This window comes from Pelodiscus sinensis, chromosome 3 (assembly GCF_052426305.1).
Source record: "Pelodiscus sinensis isolate ZL-2025 chromosome 3, ASM5242630v1, whole genome shotgun sequence".
In the NCBI taxonomy this organism is placed as follows: Eukaryota; Metazoa; Chordata; order Testudines; family Trionychidae; genus Pelodiscus; species Pelodiscus sinensis.
Window position 1 is genome coordinate 147,981,109 of NC_143054.1, and position 17,553 is coordinate 147,998,661.

General features: G+C 43.8%; 2 protein-coding genes across 2 annotated transcripts in view; one reads left to right on the forward strand and one right to left on the reverse strand.

Annotated features, from left to right (window-relative positions):
• RCOR3 (REST corepressor 3) overlaps positions 1-17,553 on the forward strand; it is a 460,088-nt gene that overhangs the window by 105,705 nt on the left and 336,830 nt on the right. The gene's annotated exons all lie outside the window — the stretch shown is intronic.
• Positions 1-17,553, reverse strand: part of KCNH1 (potassium voltage-gated channel subfamily H member 1) — a 269,858-nt gene that overhangs the window by 33,568 nt on the left and 218,737 nt on the right. The window contains exons 8-9 of the mRNA XM_075925116.2: positions 13,897-14,096; positions 8,155-8,407 (exon numbers count right to left, since the gene is read on the reverse strand). Of these exons, the coding sequence (XP_075781231.1) occupies positions 8,155-8,407; positions 13,897-14,096 (453 nt within the window). The remainder of the gene's footprint in view (positions 1-8,154; positions 8,408-13,896; positions 14,097-17,553) is intronic.

The window sequence follows — 17,553 nt, forward strand, 5'->3', positions numbered from 1 at the left end:
AAGTAATATATTTAGCTCTACCATGGAATGGGAGAATATGATAAATGTGGTAGAACCAAGACAGTGACTATTAGGAGCAAATGATCAGTTGAGCACCTAACTAGCACCCACACAAATGTGGACTCTGCACAGAATTGGTTAGTTGGATGGACAAGCAGGTATTTATTAATATAGTTCCCCCATTGGCATAAGCAAACAAGCAGTTATTTCCCACACAGATTTGTAGGGTGCCCTCATTTGAAAATGCAATCCAAATTTTCCAAAAAGTGAGTGCTGAAAGTTAGCACCTAGCTCCACATTTAAGCACTTGAAAAAGGCCTGATTTTCAAGTCATTCACAAGGCTACTTGACTTGGAATGTTGGAATATTTGAAAATTAAACCCATTTTATTCATTTTGTGCATCCAATTTTGTAAACGTTGGCCATCATTAGCATTAAGGATTCTTACGGCCTTAATCACATTGGCTGCATCTAGACTGGCAAGTTTTTCCTCAAAAGCAGCCGCTTTTTGCAAAAACTTGCCAGCTGTCTACACTGGCCACTTGATTTTGCGCAAAATCACTGACGTTCTACTGTCCAAAATCAGTGCTTCTTGTGCAAATGCTTTGACGTTCCCGTTTGGGCAAAAGCCCTTTTCTGGAAATGTTTTTGTGCAAGAGGGCCAGTGTAGACAGCACAGTACTGTTTTGCACAAAAAAGCCCCAATGGCGAAAATGGCGATCGGGGCTTTCTTGCGCAACTGCATCTAGATTGTCACGGATGCTTTTCTGCAAAAAGTGTTTTTGCGGGAAAGCGTTGGTGCCAATCTAGACACTCTTTTCTGCAAATGCTTTTAACGGAAAAACTTTTCCTTTAAAAGCATTTGTGGAAAACCATGCCAGTCTAGATGTAGCCATTTAGTTTATCCCCTGAATCCAATAATTGCTTAAAATCACTAGCATACAGCTTGGTTGAGCAAAGACAGTACATTTCTAATATTTTCCATAGCCTTCTTGGGGTAATAAAAATGGTGGTCAGTTTAGTAAACAAGAACTAGTGAATAACAAAAGCTCACACAGAATTTAGCCAAACAATTTCCACTGATCCATGGAATTCATTTTGTGCCAATGGGAGCTGTGTATCTAAATGCCAAGTGAATCACTGAAAACATAGGGATATCCAGGGACTACCAAAGTGCTACACAGTTCTTTCACTGCTTAGTAAATGATTTATTGTAAGCAGCTGGAGTGCTTCCTGAATTCTTATAGAAAGCACTGCTTTATCTTGGGAATATTTCAGGGGTGCTACATAAAAAACAAAACAAAACAAAAAAAATTGTTCAACTAATGTTGTAAAAAAGTACTTGAGATATTAAGAGTTTCAGTTTCAGTAACAGACTCCTCCAGTCTCACCCAGACAAGCCCATCAAAAAAGCAACAGGACTACATGTATGAATAACAACAAATTTACCCACATGAATAAAGGTTTTCTAGATCAGGCACTACTATTCTAATTATTCCACAGAATTTATTCAACAGCTCATGAATTTTGCTATACTCAAACTGGTCAAAGCAAACAACTGGTCCAGGTCATTGCTCGCTCCAGCAATCTCAGGTTAAAGTAAGATTCCACCAGACCAATTTCTCAGGCACCATTTCCCAAAGCTCTGCAGATCTCCTTCTTCCAATCCCTGATCAACTCCCAGGTATACACAGGGTCTTGTTGATCCCTTGGGCCCTATATGCCAATCCACAACCTCATCTTTGAGCACAAGAAATTGTGAACACATACCAAGCCTTTTCTCTTCCTTCCAAATCCTCTGTCAAAACCAACCTTTTCCATAAAATATTCTAGATACAATGACTTGTGGCTTCACCAGATCAAAGTGAGTCCTACTGCTTGACTGGGGTTCCCACTATAGAAAGGATATGGACCCATTGTAGAAAGCAAAAGTGAGGGGAACAAAAATGATTAGGGGGCTGAAGCACATGGCTTACGAGGAGAGGCTGAGGGATCTGAGCGTATTTAGTCTACAGAAGAGGGAAGATTTGATGGCAGCCTTTTCCAAAGAGACTGGAGAGTGGCAGTAGTGACAGATGGCAGAACAAGGAGCAATGGTCGCAAATTGCAGTAGGGAGGTCTAGGTTGGATATTAGGAAAAACTATTTCCCTATGAGGGTGGTGAAGCACTGGGATGGGTTACCTAGGGAGGGGGTGGAATCTCCATCCCTAGAGGTTTTTAAATGCAGGCTTGACAGAGCCCTAGCTGGGATGATTTAGTTGGGATTGGTCCTGCTTTGAGTTAGGGGGCTGGACTCGATATCTCCTAAGGTCTCTGCCAGTCCTCAGATTCTATGACTGTATTGTACACTTGTCTGCCTTTAAACTGTATGACACACAGAAACTACATTAAAAGACTGTTAAGGTTGCAGAGTCATCACTCAAAAGTTAGCAAATTCTAGAATCTAGGTTGTATTTCACCATAATTTGCCCCCCTTGTGAGTATGCATTATGACACAGTATTTAGTTACAGAATCACCTACTATTTTTCCTCACACACATTGCAGGCAAAGTCATGCTTAGTCCCATCCTGGAGCATGATCTGTACTGATGGAATCTTCAGAGATTTTAACTGCTAAACTCTTAACAAGTTCAAACTCTTAACTAAGGCAGTTCAAACTCTGTTTTCTTCAAAGACTTGCATCTTAGCCAAATTTAGGCAATGTTTTCTGGAGAGAGTGAAAGACACATCTGACACCTCAGCCAGCCCTCTGCCATTTTTCAAGTCCCCCCACTCCATAGCTCCTCAATTTGTAAATGCATTACATGGGCAAAACAATGTAAGTGTTTCTAACCCTGTTCTGATAAAAAGCTGAACCATTTTTGCCAAACAATTCCAACGAAATTCAGCCTGAGGCAAACACTCAGCACTGAAAATTTCAGCCCAAATGGTTAAAGTTTAGCAAAGTTATAAACAACTGGAAACCTGGTACATCAGAAGTAATGTAATTTGTTTGTAGGTGACTATAAAAGTGCATCCCAAAAGGGATTGCCGGCTGACCATGGGGCGAGGATGCTATGGCACTTAATGGGTATTAGCACATTACCACAGCTTGCACAAAGTATAGAGGCACAGCGGCGAGTCTGTTTGCTGACAACTATTAGTATATGCCGATTGGCAATAAACCTGTTTGGGTGATTTCAATCCTTATCTGATCTGTGGTCTCTGGTGGCTCTCTGGAAGTCTATCGTGTTGACTCAAGTGCACAGGGGCATTAGACAGGGGAGCACACACACACGCAGCTGAAAATTTATCATAACTGACAGAGTAAAGGACCTGTCAGGAACCCATCGGGACAATTCCAAATCCTGACAGAGAACGAAACTTGACTGAACGACAGGTAGCTTCCCTAAAACTCATTTCCATTCTTACCTTATGTACATACTCCTGGTCTCATGGCTGCTCTTTAAAAACAAAACAAAACAGTAAAAACCCTTAAGAATACAAAATAGCCTTTATACAAAACAGCAGCATTCTCTCTCCTTTCCCTAGCTTCCCCATCGATCAAAAACAGCAACACGTGAGTTTACAGTAAGCTCCTTGTTCCAGGGAATTTTGTCCTGTATTTCTGTGAAGTGTCACACAATTATTGTGTTATATGAATGCTACTAAAGTTTCTACAGAATTAAAATACAGAAATCAAACAGCAACAAAAATGAGCATCCAGTAAAATACTTAGACTGTCTGACAATTTACAGCAAATGTTGCAAAGAAATTAAATTCTTAAAACTAATGTTCTTTATCTGCCTTTCCCTCCCCTTCTAATTACCAGGGAATGTGCATTAATTAGATAGCCACAGAAAATGTCTGATTCTTCTCTTCTGCCTTGTATGTAATTTTCTCTTACACCTGTTTTTGCATCAATTCATTTTGAAGTCAAAGTCAATCACTTTATTCTGAGAAGACGAGTTTGAACTGAAACCACACTTTCCATTTGGATAGTAGATAGATTTGATTTACAGTGATATTATGCAAGAGTACACAGAGGATTCCAAGCACCAGGGATCTGCAGCACACATTTAGTATGCTGTCCTTTAAGGGTAAATAATATTAGTACTAGAAAATGCTAGCTATAAATTGGTTCAAGATGAAAAATGGATTGCCTTAATTTTAGATAATACTGTATAAGATTCACACAGAGTAATTTAGAAATGAGATTTAGGTCTCTATTGCTAAGGAAGACACAGCATGTATTCCTAACTGAAAGCTTGTTTTATTAATTTACCTTTTTTTGTTCCTGGAATAACTGTGAGGAGATTTTAATTTCCCCCAATGTGTTCATTAGTCAAAATTATTCTAAATAGTTTTTCACAAATTTCATGTATTCTATGGATTCTTGTTTGATACTTGACAAATACCAGCATTTCCCAAAGTGTGGTCTGCGGCCCAGTACCGATCCTCAGAAAAAAAAATACCGGTCCTCAGAAAAATTTGCATGCACAATTCTTGGGAGAGAGCCCGCTGCCTGAGGCGTCTCTGCCAGGCATGCTTCCGGGCGGCAGGGCTAGATTCGGCGGGCACTAGGACCCAGGGAGAAGGCCGGGTGCACTGACACAGACCGGGAGCCAAAGCCGGCCAATAAAGCGGACAGGATTGGAGCCAGGAGGTGGGTTGTGGCTGCGCTGATGCTACCTCCAGGGTAGCTGACTGCTCTCCCCCCTGCCCCAACAGCTAGTGTGGTACCTAAAACACCAGTCCATTGGGCGCTGTGGAGGGGGTAGGGATCCAGGATTGTGCCAGCTCCGGCTACTCAGGTGGTGCGCACTGTTGTGTGAAGCGGAGGAGCAAGGTGCACACTGCCCCAGCAGGGTTGGGGCTGACGTGGTCTGGGACTACCCCCCCCCCCCCCTCGCACAGGAAGGCATCAGGCATGCGACGGACCAGTGTTTCAGGTACCGTGCTACTGTTTGGGGGATGGGGGAGCAGCCCACGCACTTCCTGGGCCTTGGTGTGCAGCTGCAGGATCCCCAGGTATCAGTCCCTGTCCCCTTCCCTCCCCCCCCACCCAGATCCCCACAAGTACTCTGCCCCAGCACCCACCGGCACCCTGTCCTCTGCCCTAGCACCCACAAGTACCCTGTCTCCTGACCCAGCACCCATTGGCACCCTGCCCCAGAACCCTTTCCCAGCACCCACAAGCAGAGTTGGGGTCACATTAGTGAGGTTTGAGGGGTTTGGAGGGGTTGTGTTTTTGTATCTCACTTACGTGGCCCCGACTGACTTTTCCGTGGGTCAGTGACCCCTGACTCAAAACAGGTTCCCCGCCCCTCTCATAAATAAAGACGATACTTGTGTTTTGTTTGACAATATTTTATTTAAAAATGAAGCCTGGCCAGCAAGCCCCCAATTGGGGCCAAGTTGTCATCTGGCCACCACATCATAACACTCCTGTACTCCCCACCTCAACTCCAAATCTGAGCCTATCATACACTGGAACCCCCTGTCCCGAGCCTCTCACATCCCCAAACTCTTGCACCCTCACATCCACAAACCTGCAGCTTGCTCAGCACCTCAACCCTCCACCTGAGCCCAACACTCCCCAGCCTGGAACCCCCTCCCTGAGCCAGCATCCCCTTCTCCACCTCCCTCCTGCACCCAATTCCCTCCCAGAGCTTGCACTCTCTCTCTTTCCTACACCTAAATCCCTCATTCACACCCCAGAACCCACACCTTCTGTCTCAACCCAGTTTATATGCGTTTATATTTTTGGGCCACAAAAAAAGGTACTGAAAAAAACCGGGTTCCAACAATATAAAGTCTGGGAAACCCTGGGCCCAACAGTCTAGCCAGCTTTCTATTCATCTTCCACTCCATTTATCCAATCCATACTTCCTTAACTTACTAGCAAGAATACTGTGGGAGACTGTATCCAAAGCTTTGCTAAATTTGGCACTGGAGGCTTCGGGAGGACCAGAAACAATGTATTTGCATATTCATCATTTGATTAATATTCAAATATGCAAATAAATGTTACCAGTCCTCCAAAAGCTTGTGAATGGGTTTACTGGTCCCCAGTATCAAAAAGATTGGGAACCACTAACATATACAATTCAAACTATGTAGTTCAGTTATGATTGGTGATATAAATCAAGTCTGCTTCTTGGCTGAACAATACATCAACAATCATGTTTCTCATGCAATTCAGAATAAGTCCTCCCCCCTCAGTGAATGCTATCGCTGACTGTATGCATGGCATGAATGGTCATGGAAAGTGACTGCATAAGGGGAGCAAACAATAACTGAGGCACATTTGGATTTAAGTTTCAATGATTAGGGAAAACTTTGTGTGTTATTCATTCAACTCTAGCAGCACTCTTAATGACTTCATAAGTCACTCAACCATAGTGAAAAGCAGGAGGCCCCAATGTTTAAACTGTTCTGCGTTGACTTCCAACCCACTACACTGCGGCTACGTCTACACTGGCCCCTTTTCCGGAAGGGGCATGTAAATTTCACCAGTCGTCGTAGGGAAATCCGCGGGGGATTTAAATATCCCCCGCGGCATTTAAATAAAAATGTCCGCCACTTTTTTCCGGCTTTTAAAAAAGCCGGAAAAGAGTGTCTACACTGGACCCGATCCTCCGGAAAAAGTGCCCTTTTCCGGAGGGTCTTATTCCTACCCTTATTCCCTCCCCTTTTCCGGAGGGCACTTTTTCCGGAGGATCGGGGCCAGTGTAGACGCTCTTTTCCGGCTTTTTTAAAAGCCGGAAAAAAGCGGCGGACATTTTTATTTAAATGCCGCGGGGGATATTTAAATCCCCCGCGGATTTCCCTACGACGACTGGTGAAATTTACATGCCCCTTCCGGAAAAGGGGCCAGTGTAGACGAGCCCTGCATGTGTAAAATAAAAAAGGGGGTAAGTTTTCACAGGAATGGGTCTTTTACAGTTTAGAATGTATATTTGTATTTAGAATATGCACAAGGAATATAACTCTTCAATTTATGCAGGTCCTGCATTAAGTGCTGGAGACTGGACTTGATGACCTCTCAAGATTTCTTCCCAGTGCAAGTGTAAAGGCAATGAACCCTGGTCGTTGTCAGGTGGGACTGAAGCTGGAACCTTAGGGGCTAACGCGAGATGCCTCTATTGCATGAGCTAAAAGCCAAGAGGCTCTTAGCGAAGGCTGTAATGCAAAAACGCTTGCAAAACATTCCAAGCAAAGTTCTCTAGACTGGTAAGCTAATCACACTACTAAAACTCAGGCAGAGTGGTGAACTGAGGCCAGGAGAACAGCCTTATTTTGCCCGTAGAAATTTCTCATAGAAAAGTTTGGCATATTTGTTCTGAAAGATTAAGGTTTAAGATTGATGAGGTTTTTGTCTGTTTGTTAAGACTGGTATGAGTGACAGATTCTGAGTTTAAGCCACTGCGAAGTTCTACCTTATCACAAAAAGGTCAGACATAATCATGTTCTCAATACTCTAGCCACCTCATGATTTAGCTATGTCTACTGGATTAGCCATCTATTCTCCTAGCTTTCCTTCAGAGTGTTGTTCACATCACTGCAACCTTTTTGTATGCCTCCAACCTAGAGTGCCATTTCTAGTTCAGATTATTTTGACCTTAGGAGATAGAATATTGTTTTGAAAAGGGATTATAAACATTAGCCTTTGCTTGCTGTAACACATACCTGGTTAAGTGTTACAGCATTGTCTGTAAACCTTCTCCTGAGTCATCTCATAAGAATTATTTTTAGTTTTAAAATATTTATTTTATTACTGAGATAAAAGCACCCAGCAGGGACCTCGCCCTGCCTGCAGTGAAGGTGGGATTAAAACTCCCAAAGACTTCAATGAGACAGAGTTAGGACACTGCTGAGCATATTGTAAAACAATCACAGGTGATGTGGATGCACCGTTACAAACTTGCATGAGGAAGAAAGGGTGCTCTTCTGGTTGTGTGCACCAAGTTCCCATGTGCCCTCGAACAAGTCACAATCTCTTCTCTACCTCTGTTAAAGGGGGATGGTAATACGCAGATACCTCTTCAGGATACTGTGAGGCTAAATTAAATTATTTGAAAGTATGTTAAGACTCTAATGGAAAGTGCTATAGAAATGCAGAAAGTTAGCATTAGATTAGCTATGCAGATACTATAAAGCATGAGACATACCCAAAATAGCAACAACTTCATCATCCTGGATCACTTCCAAAGACCCTGAAACCACAAAGCAAAGGCTGTCCACGCTCTCGCCAGCATGGTAGATCAGATCCCCAGGGGCACAATGCACAGTTTGAAATTCCATGGCTAGGGCTCGAAGGCATCCATCACTAGCCAGTCTGAACGCTGGGTGCTCCTTGAAAACTTTGCGGTTTAGATGCACACAGATGTCTGCTCGCATATCCTTAGGGCAGATCTGTAAAACCTAAAAGGAGATTAGATCATCAGTTTCTGTACAAGCATCCTAGAGCATTACATCAGCTGGTTGCCTTCATTATGTCATCTCATTTGTTTGAAACTATAACAGATTTTAAGAACTACAGCATTCTTCTCATACATTTCTACTCTGAGTTTAAAAAAAAAACCACACAACCTAAAATGCTCCATAACATTAACTTAGCCTACTTTACAAAACCAAAAAGAAAATAGTCTTTAATCTCAGCAACAGCCTCCGTTGGAACAAATGCTGCAAGTTTTTAAAACAGTAAAATTTTACAGTACAGTGAGGCCCAAAGCTTGCGTAGAAAAAATTGGAATGCCAAGGGCTTGTATTTGATGGAAATTTTATTCTTAATAGGCAAATTCCATGAAAAAATCTACACAAACTATACACGGGGCATTACCTACTTGGAGAATGTATGGGTAAGAGGAGTCATGGTGTCCGAGTGTCCATAGGGCTTTTTTCTGTTTAGCCTGCTTTTGCGCAAAACGTCTTAGCTGCCTGTCTACACTGGCCCTCTTGTGCAAAAACATTTCCGGAAAAGGGCTTTTGCCCGAACGGGTACGTCAAAGTATTTGCGCAAGAAGCACTGATTTCGGACAGTAGAACATCAGTGCTTTTGCGCAAAATCAAGCAGCCAGTGTAGACAGCTGGCAAGTTTTTGCGCAAAAGCAGTTCCTTTTGCGGAAAAACTTGCCAGTCTAGACGCAGCCCTGGAGCAAAAGCTGAAAATATTTTAAATGAGTTTCTTGCATCATATCCAAGCATGGCAAGGCTAGACAAACTAAAGACATTATGACATCCACAGAAGACAAAGTACACTGAGTAACTAACTACACATTGAACCTTTTTATTCTGGTCCAGCAACATTGATGATCCAGTATGATTTTAGTTAGCTGGATATCCACTTATCATGGGTGTGGCCACGTTTCCCACAGTCCCATGAAGTTTGTTTACAGCAGTGGTCTCCAACCTTTTTACACCAAAGATCGCTTTTTAAATCTCAGAACAGGCGAAGATCTACCACCCCGTCCCTTCCTTGAAGCCCCACCCCTTCCTTGAAGCCCCACCCTCTCTATTCTCCTCCTGTCCATCACTTGCTATTCCCAACCCTTACTTACACACTCTGATAAACAGTTTATTTTTAAATTATGCGATATATAAAATTAAAATCACGTGTTTATAGTTATGAAATAAATGGTCTGTTTTTTATTCATGCTATTTAAATCTACAATGAAGCATTTATAATTATACATTTTGGGGGGACAGAGTTCTGCGGCTGGGGGCAGGGGAAAGGGAACAGGGTGCTGGGAGGGCAGGGGACAGGGTGCCAGTGGGGAAAGGAATGGGGACCGAGTTCTGTAGCTGGGGACAGGGGAGTGGGGATGGGAATGAGGACAGAGTTCTGTAGCTGGGGACAGGGGAATGGGGACAGAGTTCGAGGAGTGGGGACGGGAATGGGGAAAGAGTTCTGTAGCTGGGGACAGGGAGTGGGGATAGAGTTCAGGGAGTGGGGATGGGAATGGGGACAGAGTTCTGTAGCTGAGGTCAGAGGAGTGGGGACAGAATTGTGTAGCTGGGGACAGGGGAGTGGGGTCTGAGGAGCGGGGACAGGGTGCCAGTGGCAGCAGAGTCCCCTTCATCTGCCTCCTCTGAGGATTCTCGCCCCCCCCCCCCCGCCCCAGATCGAAGACAGAACATGCCTCTTCCGGGCCCGACCCCTCCCCCGCGGCACAGAGAAACCCCATGCGTGCCTGCCCCAGGGCCAAACCCCCTCTCACGGCAGGGCCAAACCCCCGCAGGAGTCTGCTCCAGGGCCAAACCCCCCTTCCACGGCATGACCCAGCCCATCCCCCCATTCCCCTCTCCTCCCACAGCATGACCAACCCCCGCGGGCACCTGCCTGAGGGCCAACCCCCCCTCCCACGGCGCAGCGCGGCCAACCCCCGCCTGCAGCATGACCAACCCCCGCGGGCACCTACCCTGGAGTCAAACCCGTCTCCCACGGCACGGCACGGCACGGCACGACTCAGCCAACCCCTCACACAGCACGGACAACCCCCGCGTGCGCCTACCCCAGAACCAAACCCCCCTTCCACGGCCCGGCCTGGCCCGGCCCAGCCAAGTCCCTCCCCTCCCACAACACAGCCAAACCCCGGAGCTGACCCCCACTCCTGCGGCACAGGGAAACCCCTGCGCTCAACTCACCCCTCTGGCGCCAGCGGCACAAGGAAGCCTCCGCACTCCTCCTTCAGGGCCGACGCCCCCTCCCCCAGCACGCAACAGAGCTGTGGGAGGGGAGCAGCCTGCGCACTTCCGGAACCCCCGGAAGTGACTTGGGCTTCAGATAGGACTTCCGTCCACCCCGCGGGAAGCCGGCACTACACTAGAGGTAGGTAGTGGGGCTTCTCGGGGATGGGGGGTGGGGTTGCCTGAATGCCTCGCGATCGACTGGTCGAGGCCTCGCGATCGACCAGTCGATTGCGATCGAGTGGTTGGTGACCATGGGTTTAAAGCCACCAGTCCAGGCTCTCAGTGTTCTGTGCTATAGGTCTAATCTAAATGTCTTCCTAGAGCCCAAAAAGCAGTGGAAGCATTGGTAATGCTGCTAGACCAGTGTTTCTTAAAGTGGTCCTCAGACGCACTCCAAGAAAGCTCTACCGGGCCGCTGTTTCCCGTGGCTCCCCTAGGCTGCAAATGGTAAACTGCAGCCAATGGGAGCCACGAGGCTCCATGGCTGCAGAACCAGTAAGTAAACAAACCAGAGCGGTCCACTAGCAGTTTTCTAGTAGAGTGGATCCATGGACCACTTTGAGAAACACTGTGCTCGACTATATTGATCTCCCGTGGTCTAGCAAATTGGTTTGGCACCAGTCAAGTCCTGAGGGTGCTGGACTAGATAAGTTCAATCTATACAATCATTAAAAAGTTGACAACTACAATAGTTTTGCCATTATGCTAAAATGACCCCATACCGACTGCCCACCAAAAGTTCTGTATGGAAATAATGCATTAGACAGAGGCAATGGATGGTCATAGAGAATGTGGTAAAACATGGTGTATGAATTCCTCCAGGCAACTCCCCTACAAGGTCCAAGGGCAACTCAAAATAGAAGTGGATGGAACCTGTTCATAACTTTGGCCCTACCCTATCTCAGTGTTGGAAAGAGATAATGATGATTTTAGGAAACTCTCATAAAAAAATGCTTTCGCTCCCTGTCTAATATGAGATTATTGCATTTTGCACTCCTGTTTCAGAAAATTATTGAGCACTGGCTTCAGAATTCCAGTGAAACAAGTGGTTACCTAAAGTGAGTTTAACATACTTGTGAGTTCCTGGAGCTGTAATAGTGTTCATCAGAATGAATATCGCAAAGAAGCCCAAAGTGGGTCATCATGGTTTAGTTAGTGTTTGATGCTGGTTCTTTGTTAAGCTTCATTAGAATGACATTCAGGGCTGGCCTTACCATGAGGTGAACTGAGGCGGCTGCCTCAGGTGCCAGACTGGGTGGGGAAGTGCCACTAGGACCCAGAGTGTAGAAAATTGTGTCTGCTGCTAGTGCATATGTATTCTCTCTGCTCTAGATGCACAGAGATAGTGGAGTGCCATGAGAGGAACAGACCAGGAAGAAGGCAGAATTGAGAACTTTCAACATTTTGGCCCAAGCGAGGAGGCATGGGGACATCATTTGAGCTCCCCCCCTCAGGTGCCAAAATGTTGTGGGCCGGCTCTAATGACATTTGCAAATCCTGCAGGCTTGCCGTTGCTTTTAATTGGCTATTCATCCCCAGGCTTTTTCACAATGAGCACTAGTCAAGCACCATATTACAAAGACTAATTCTGAGGATAAGTTCACCTTTAAATTTTGTTTTACCTATAGTGGGCTGCATGACATTACACACCCACAATGACAGCTGTGCTGGGATTTTATTCATTATGCAGCATTGTGGAATTTGTGTATGAATGCAAAAAAATCAATGGAGCTCAGACTTGAGAATTTATGAATCGATACAACTATTAGTCAGTGGTAAACTGTTAGTCCTTGTTATAAAATGTTGATTTTAGAACCATAAACATTGGCACTTAAGCTTCCAAAATGTCAGTTACTGAAATCTACATCATATGCTCATTGATAGTCTTGTAATTGGAGACTTTGTGTATTGAAATAATTCTAGCAGGAGAAATGTGTCAGATGTGATTTAATTTGTACATTGCTATCTCCAATGGCACTCTTAGCAGTACATAGTTAGTATTTCTGTTTTAAGTAGAGGAAGCCGAGGGAATGAAGAGGACGAATCTTCAATACTTCACATGCAAAATTACTTTTTCTTGTGCAATCATCTTACTGTTCTGTGTACCCAAGTTGTTCCCTGACCTCCTTTCCAGGTGGTTCTACATCATTTCCTGATCCTACAAGAAGCAGTATGTGTGTCAGTGCAGCTGCTGGTCAGTAATGTTCAGTACTGCAATATCATTCCTCATGGAGACCGCTTCTCTACACTCTGGGATCCAGATGGCAGGAAGCAATGCTCAAGGGCCCCTCAGGAAGTCAGACAGTCCTATCTTCCCATGAAGCTCCAGACAATCCATCCCCAAGCTGCATCTGCTTGGCCATCTCTAGCAGCATATTAAGTGCTAGAAAACAATGCATTTGTTTGCTTTTAAAATGGCATCAGCCACTATTTTGAACAATAAATTAACCAATCATGTTCTGGCTGGAGATGGGAACACTGTTGTAATTTCCTGAATTAACAGTCCTGGAACAACACATGCCAGGCTCATTTCTCTGCTGACAAATGGAAAACAATATCTACTATCATAAAAGTAGGCACCTAATATGAAGGGAATGAAGAGAAGTTTTCTGTTTTGGCAAAAGGATCTTTATTCTCTCACTACACACAATGGGAGTTCTGCCTGTAAATCCAAGTATTCCTATGAGAATATTCCCCTAATGAAAAGTAGATCTCAAACTGTCTTCTATTACAAGAATAGCTAATCTATATTAATAACCTATACGCTGTACATCCACATGCTAACTAATACCCCCATGCTTGTGTGACAGGCGCAGACTATGTACTCTGTGCACAGGACCATATAGTTGCAATGTGCTCCTCTGAGGTGAGGCAGCTCCCTGAGCAGTATGACCTGGTTTCCTTTCCACTCCTTTTGGAGGGAGGAGGGACCATGCATTCCACTGAGCCTCACCACTGTGTAGAGCCTGCAATTGTGTCTGGCCCTTTCCACCGGGGGTACCTGTGCCCCATCCTCCTAGATACTCAGACATGATCAGAACAAATTCTAGCCATAGGAGAATATAAAACCAAGTACCATCAATGCAGATTTTGTTTGTTTGATGCAATCTTGGCATCTAAATAATTCAACAGATAATTATTTAATCCTCAGTGCTGATATTTTATCAAACTTGGAAGAAGTTTCGGTAGGTGACATGGAGACTCCTTCAGGTTTCTCTTACCTTTTCAGTATCTATACCCCTGGACATTGACCAAGTGGAAACGATATAGTCCATCACACGCTCGCTCAGACCTCTGGGCACTTGGTAGAGTTTAAGGAAGTCCCGGACACTGTTCAGCATTTCATGGTACCGGTTTGTGTTGGCATACATTTGCTGGAAGATGGTTGTTACGTTTCCAAAAATGGTTGCATACAGAAGTGCTGCAAACAAAAGAAAAAAAGGAAAGTAGGTGTTTTCCTAAACTGCCAAGCAGCAGCAGACTTGAGAGCTAAATAATATTTTGTGTTGATATCTGCCCACTCACAGTATATGTGTGTCGTATGTCCAAGGGCAATGGTAATGTCATGTCTACAGAAGCATATGATCACTTCAATAAGTCAAGCTGGTAAAAACTCATAGCATAAAAAATGAAACATTTCTGGATCATCTCTAGCACTACATATTCAGGCTGGCTGTATAATTTATGATGGTGAGTACTGAGAAGTAGAAGTGAATTACTGAAACATTCTATACATTTGTCTTTGTCCATCAAACAATTCAGCAGCTTCAAAAAACATATAAAAACAAAATGTAAGAAAATTTTTAAGACAAATCGTTTGACAGTAACTAATTTAAAATTTCATTCATGGTTTATTGCTCCTGCGTTAAAACATCATTAATGACAGATTTCCCAGTTTTAAATGCATTACTACAGTAGTCAGTTGAGCCATCATTATCCACCTCTGAGTGACAACAGTGCATCAAAACACAAAATGGGTCAGCAATTTATAAATGCAACTATAATAATGCAGGGTTTTGTGTATTATGTTCTTATATTCTTCAGGCAGAAGGAACAGCAAGATCTTAGGCAAGGATGATAATTAGAGCAGTCCCCCTCCACAAACACAGAATCTGGGGTATGACTTCTGACTTCAGTCAGTTTACTTACAATGGCCAATGGTTTATTTAGTCAACATTTGTTAAGGTGTTCAAAATTAGTATTTTTATTTCCTTTTTAAAAAGTTAGAACCAGAGTCAGATGCAGACTCTGGGTGCTTGAAAATCCACTCATCCAAGGCATTAGCTTGGATGAGTGTCAGCCTGAATGCCTGCATTCCGATGGCTTACAAGCTGCCGGAGTTACAGATAGAGATCTAGTACCTCACCCCAGTGCCCTACCTAAGCCACCTATATGTAATTATCACTGGGAAAAGTGGCCTGAGGTACATTATGGATCATATTGATGCACCAGATCAGCTCAATGAGAGGATAGTCAAGGAACCATCAAAGTAGATTAGATAAATTAGGGAGCAATCAGCTAGAGAAGTTATCCAAGCATTGACTGAACCCTAGCTGAGCAACAGATATTGGCTTCTAATACACCTGTTCTCCTCCCATTTCTTCTGCTTCTCTGTTTTTCATTTCCCTGCTCCCTGTCTTCTTTCCCTTTTCCTCTTTTCTCTCCCGCTTCACTTCTCTGAGATGGAATCTCTTCACTTATCAGGACTGGATTAAGGCAATCTGTGACTAAGCACACCACCACACAGAGGCCACTCCTTGGACTAGAGGTGCAGGCCAAGGCCACACTCCAACAACTGTGGCCCTTCCCACCAAGGAGTGGTAATGCCGTAATGGCATGAAACTGCCATCATTCTGGGCAGGCAGCAATCCCCAGTAGGCTCATAATTGTCAATGCTCCTCAGGGTAAAATAGTAATAGAGATGTAGCTGTGTTAGTCTGGTATAAACTACAACCTATACTGGAACAGGATACTACACTCCGAGAGGCTCTGGGAGACAGACCCATAGCCTCCTATAGACAACCACCTAACCTCAGGATGATTCTTACCAACAACCACAGGATATACAACACTAATACGAAACCTGGAACTTTCCCTTGCAACAAACCCCGTTGCCAACTTTGTCCACATATTTACTCTGCTAACACCATTATAGGACCTAACCAATTCAGTTATAAGATCAAGAACACATATTCCTGCTCATCCAGAAATATAATTTATGCTATCATGTGCCGACAGTGTCAGTCTGCTATGTACATTGGACAAACGTCTCAGATAATTCACCAAAGAATCAATGCCCACAAAACAGACATCAGACAGTTTCACAAAGAAAAAACAGTTTCTTGCCATTTCAACCAGAAAGGGCATTGTCTCATTGCAATGAAGCATTGCATCCTGCTTCAAAGACATTTTAACACAAGACTTCAAAGAGAAACCTCTGAACTGTCATTCATGCTTAAGTTTGACACTTTATGACTGGGCCTTAACAAAGATGCTAATTATCTTACCCATTACAAAGATAGCTTCCCCAATTATCACCTCTAATATCATTAGCTCACAGACATTAACCTCCCTCCCTTATCCCCCCTCTGTTCTGAAATTTGATTTGTCCTTTTTATATGCGTTCACTTTTTTTGATTGTATCCCTTTGGTATATATGGTCATGCCAATTTTCTTCCACAATGTGATCTGAAGCGGTGGGTCTGGCCCACAAAAGCTCATCACCTAATAAACCATCTTGTTAGTCTTTAAAGTGCTGCATAGTCCTGTCTTTTGTCTCAGGGTAAAAGGTTGTCAGAATTAACAACCAATTAAAGTGAATGGGGTAGCTCCCAAATCAATTTAGGGTACTGCTTCAGCCTGTCTATTGACTCAGGAGACAATAGTTACACTTAGCTCACATTTCCAAGGTCTTGTTCACAACCATGAGTGTTAGAGTGTAGCCTTTTTTAAAAGGAAAGCTCACATTCAGACTCCATTACATGATTTCAGAAGCCAGAACCTTTGGCACAGACCTATAGTAGTGCTTATGTCTCAATCCAGTCCTGCCTTTCAGGGGCTCAGCACCTGGAGATAACAGCCTGAGTATTAGGCTCTGGCTATTCTTTTAAACTGCACAAAGGGGTCACTTGTGAGGCAGCTTAACTGCCCAGGTACTGCTCACTCTGGCAAACAGGCTTAGCACTTTGGTTAGAATATATACCAGTGACACCAGCTTTCTACAAGACTGCAAGGTTTTAAGTCTTCTCTGGGTACTTGCAGGGCTGTTCTTACTCTCTAGACCATTGAAATCAAATGAACATGTTCAGTCTAGATTTAATCCAGTATAGGGCCTTCTCTGGAATATAAATGAATGACTCTGCCTACTTCAGTCATCACTATTTACACAACGTTCAAGTGTCCTTTTAATAGGAATCAGAGCTCAATACATTATTTGTTTTCATGGGCCAATCTTGAGGTCTTAATTTGACTCAGTCACACCTCTACTGGGATCTGTAGTGTCTTAATATAAGCACTATTTAAAAGGTGTGTGAGGCCTTTGGGATTTGGCCCAATATAACTTTATGTAACCATATTAACATACGCATGTTTGCAAACTTTACCACATAGAGCAAGCTTAACAGAACACCATAAAGAATGACACACCAGTCAACATTTTTAGTCAGACAACCAAGAACTTTGGTCCTTGGAACACCTCCTCCTCAATTTTATTTAGAACTTATCTGACACACACATCCATTAAAATGTGATTAAATACCTACAAAACTTTGATAATGGGCTCTTCAATCTAGCAGAGAAAGGTCTACGAAGAGCCAATGGCTAGAAGAAAATTTTTTTTAAAAGCCAAAATGTTTAACAGTGCAGGTAATTAATAGAGC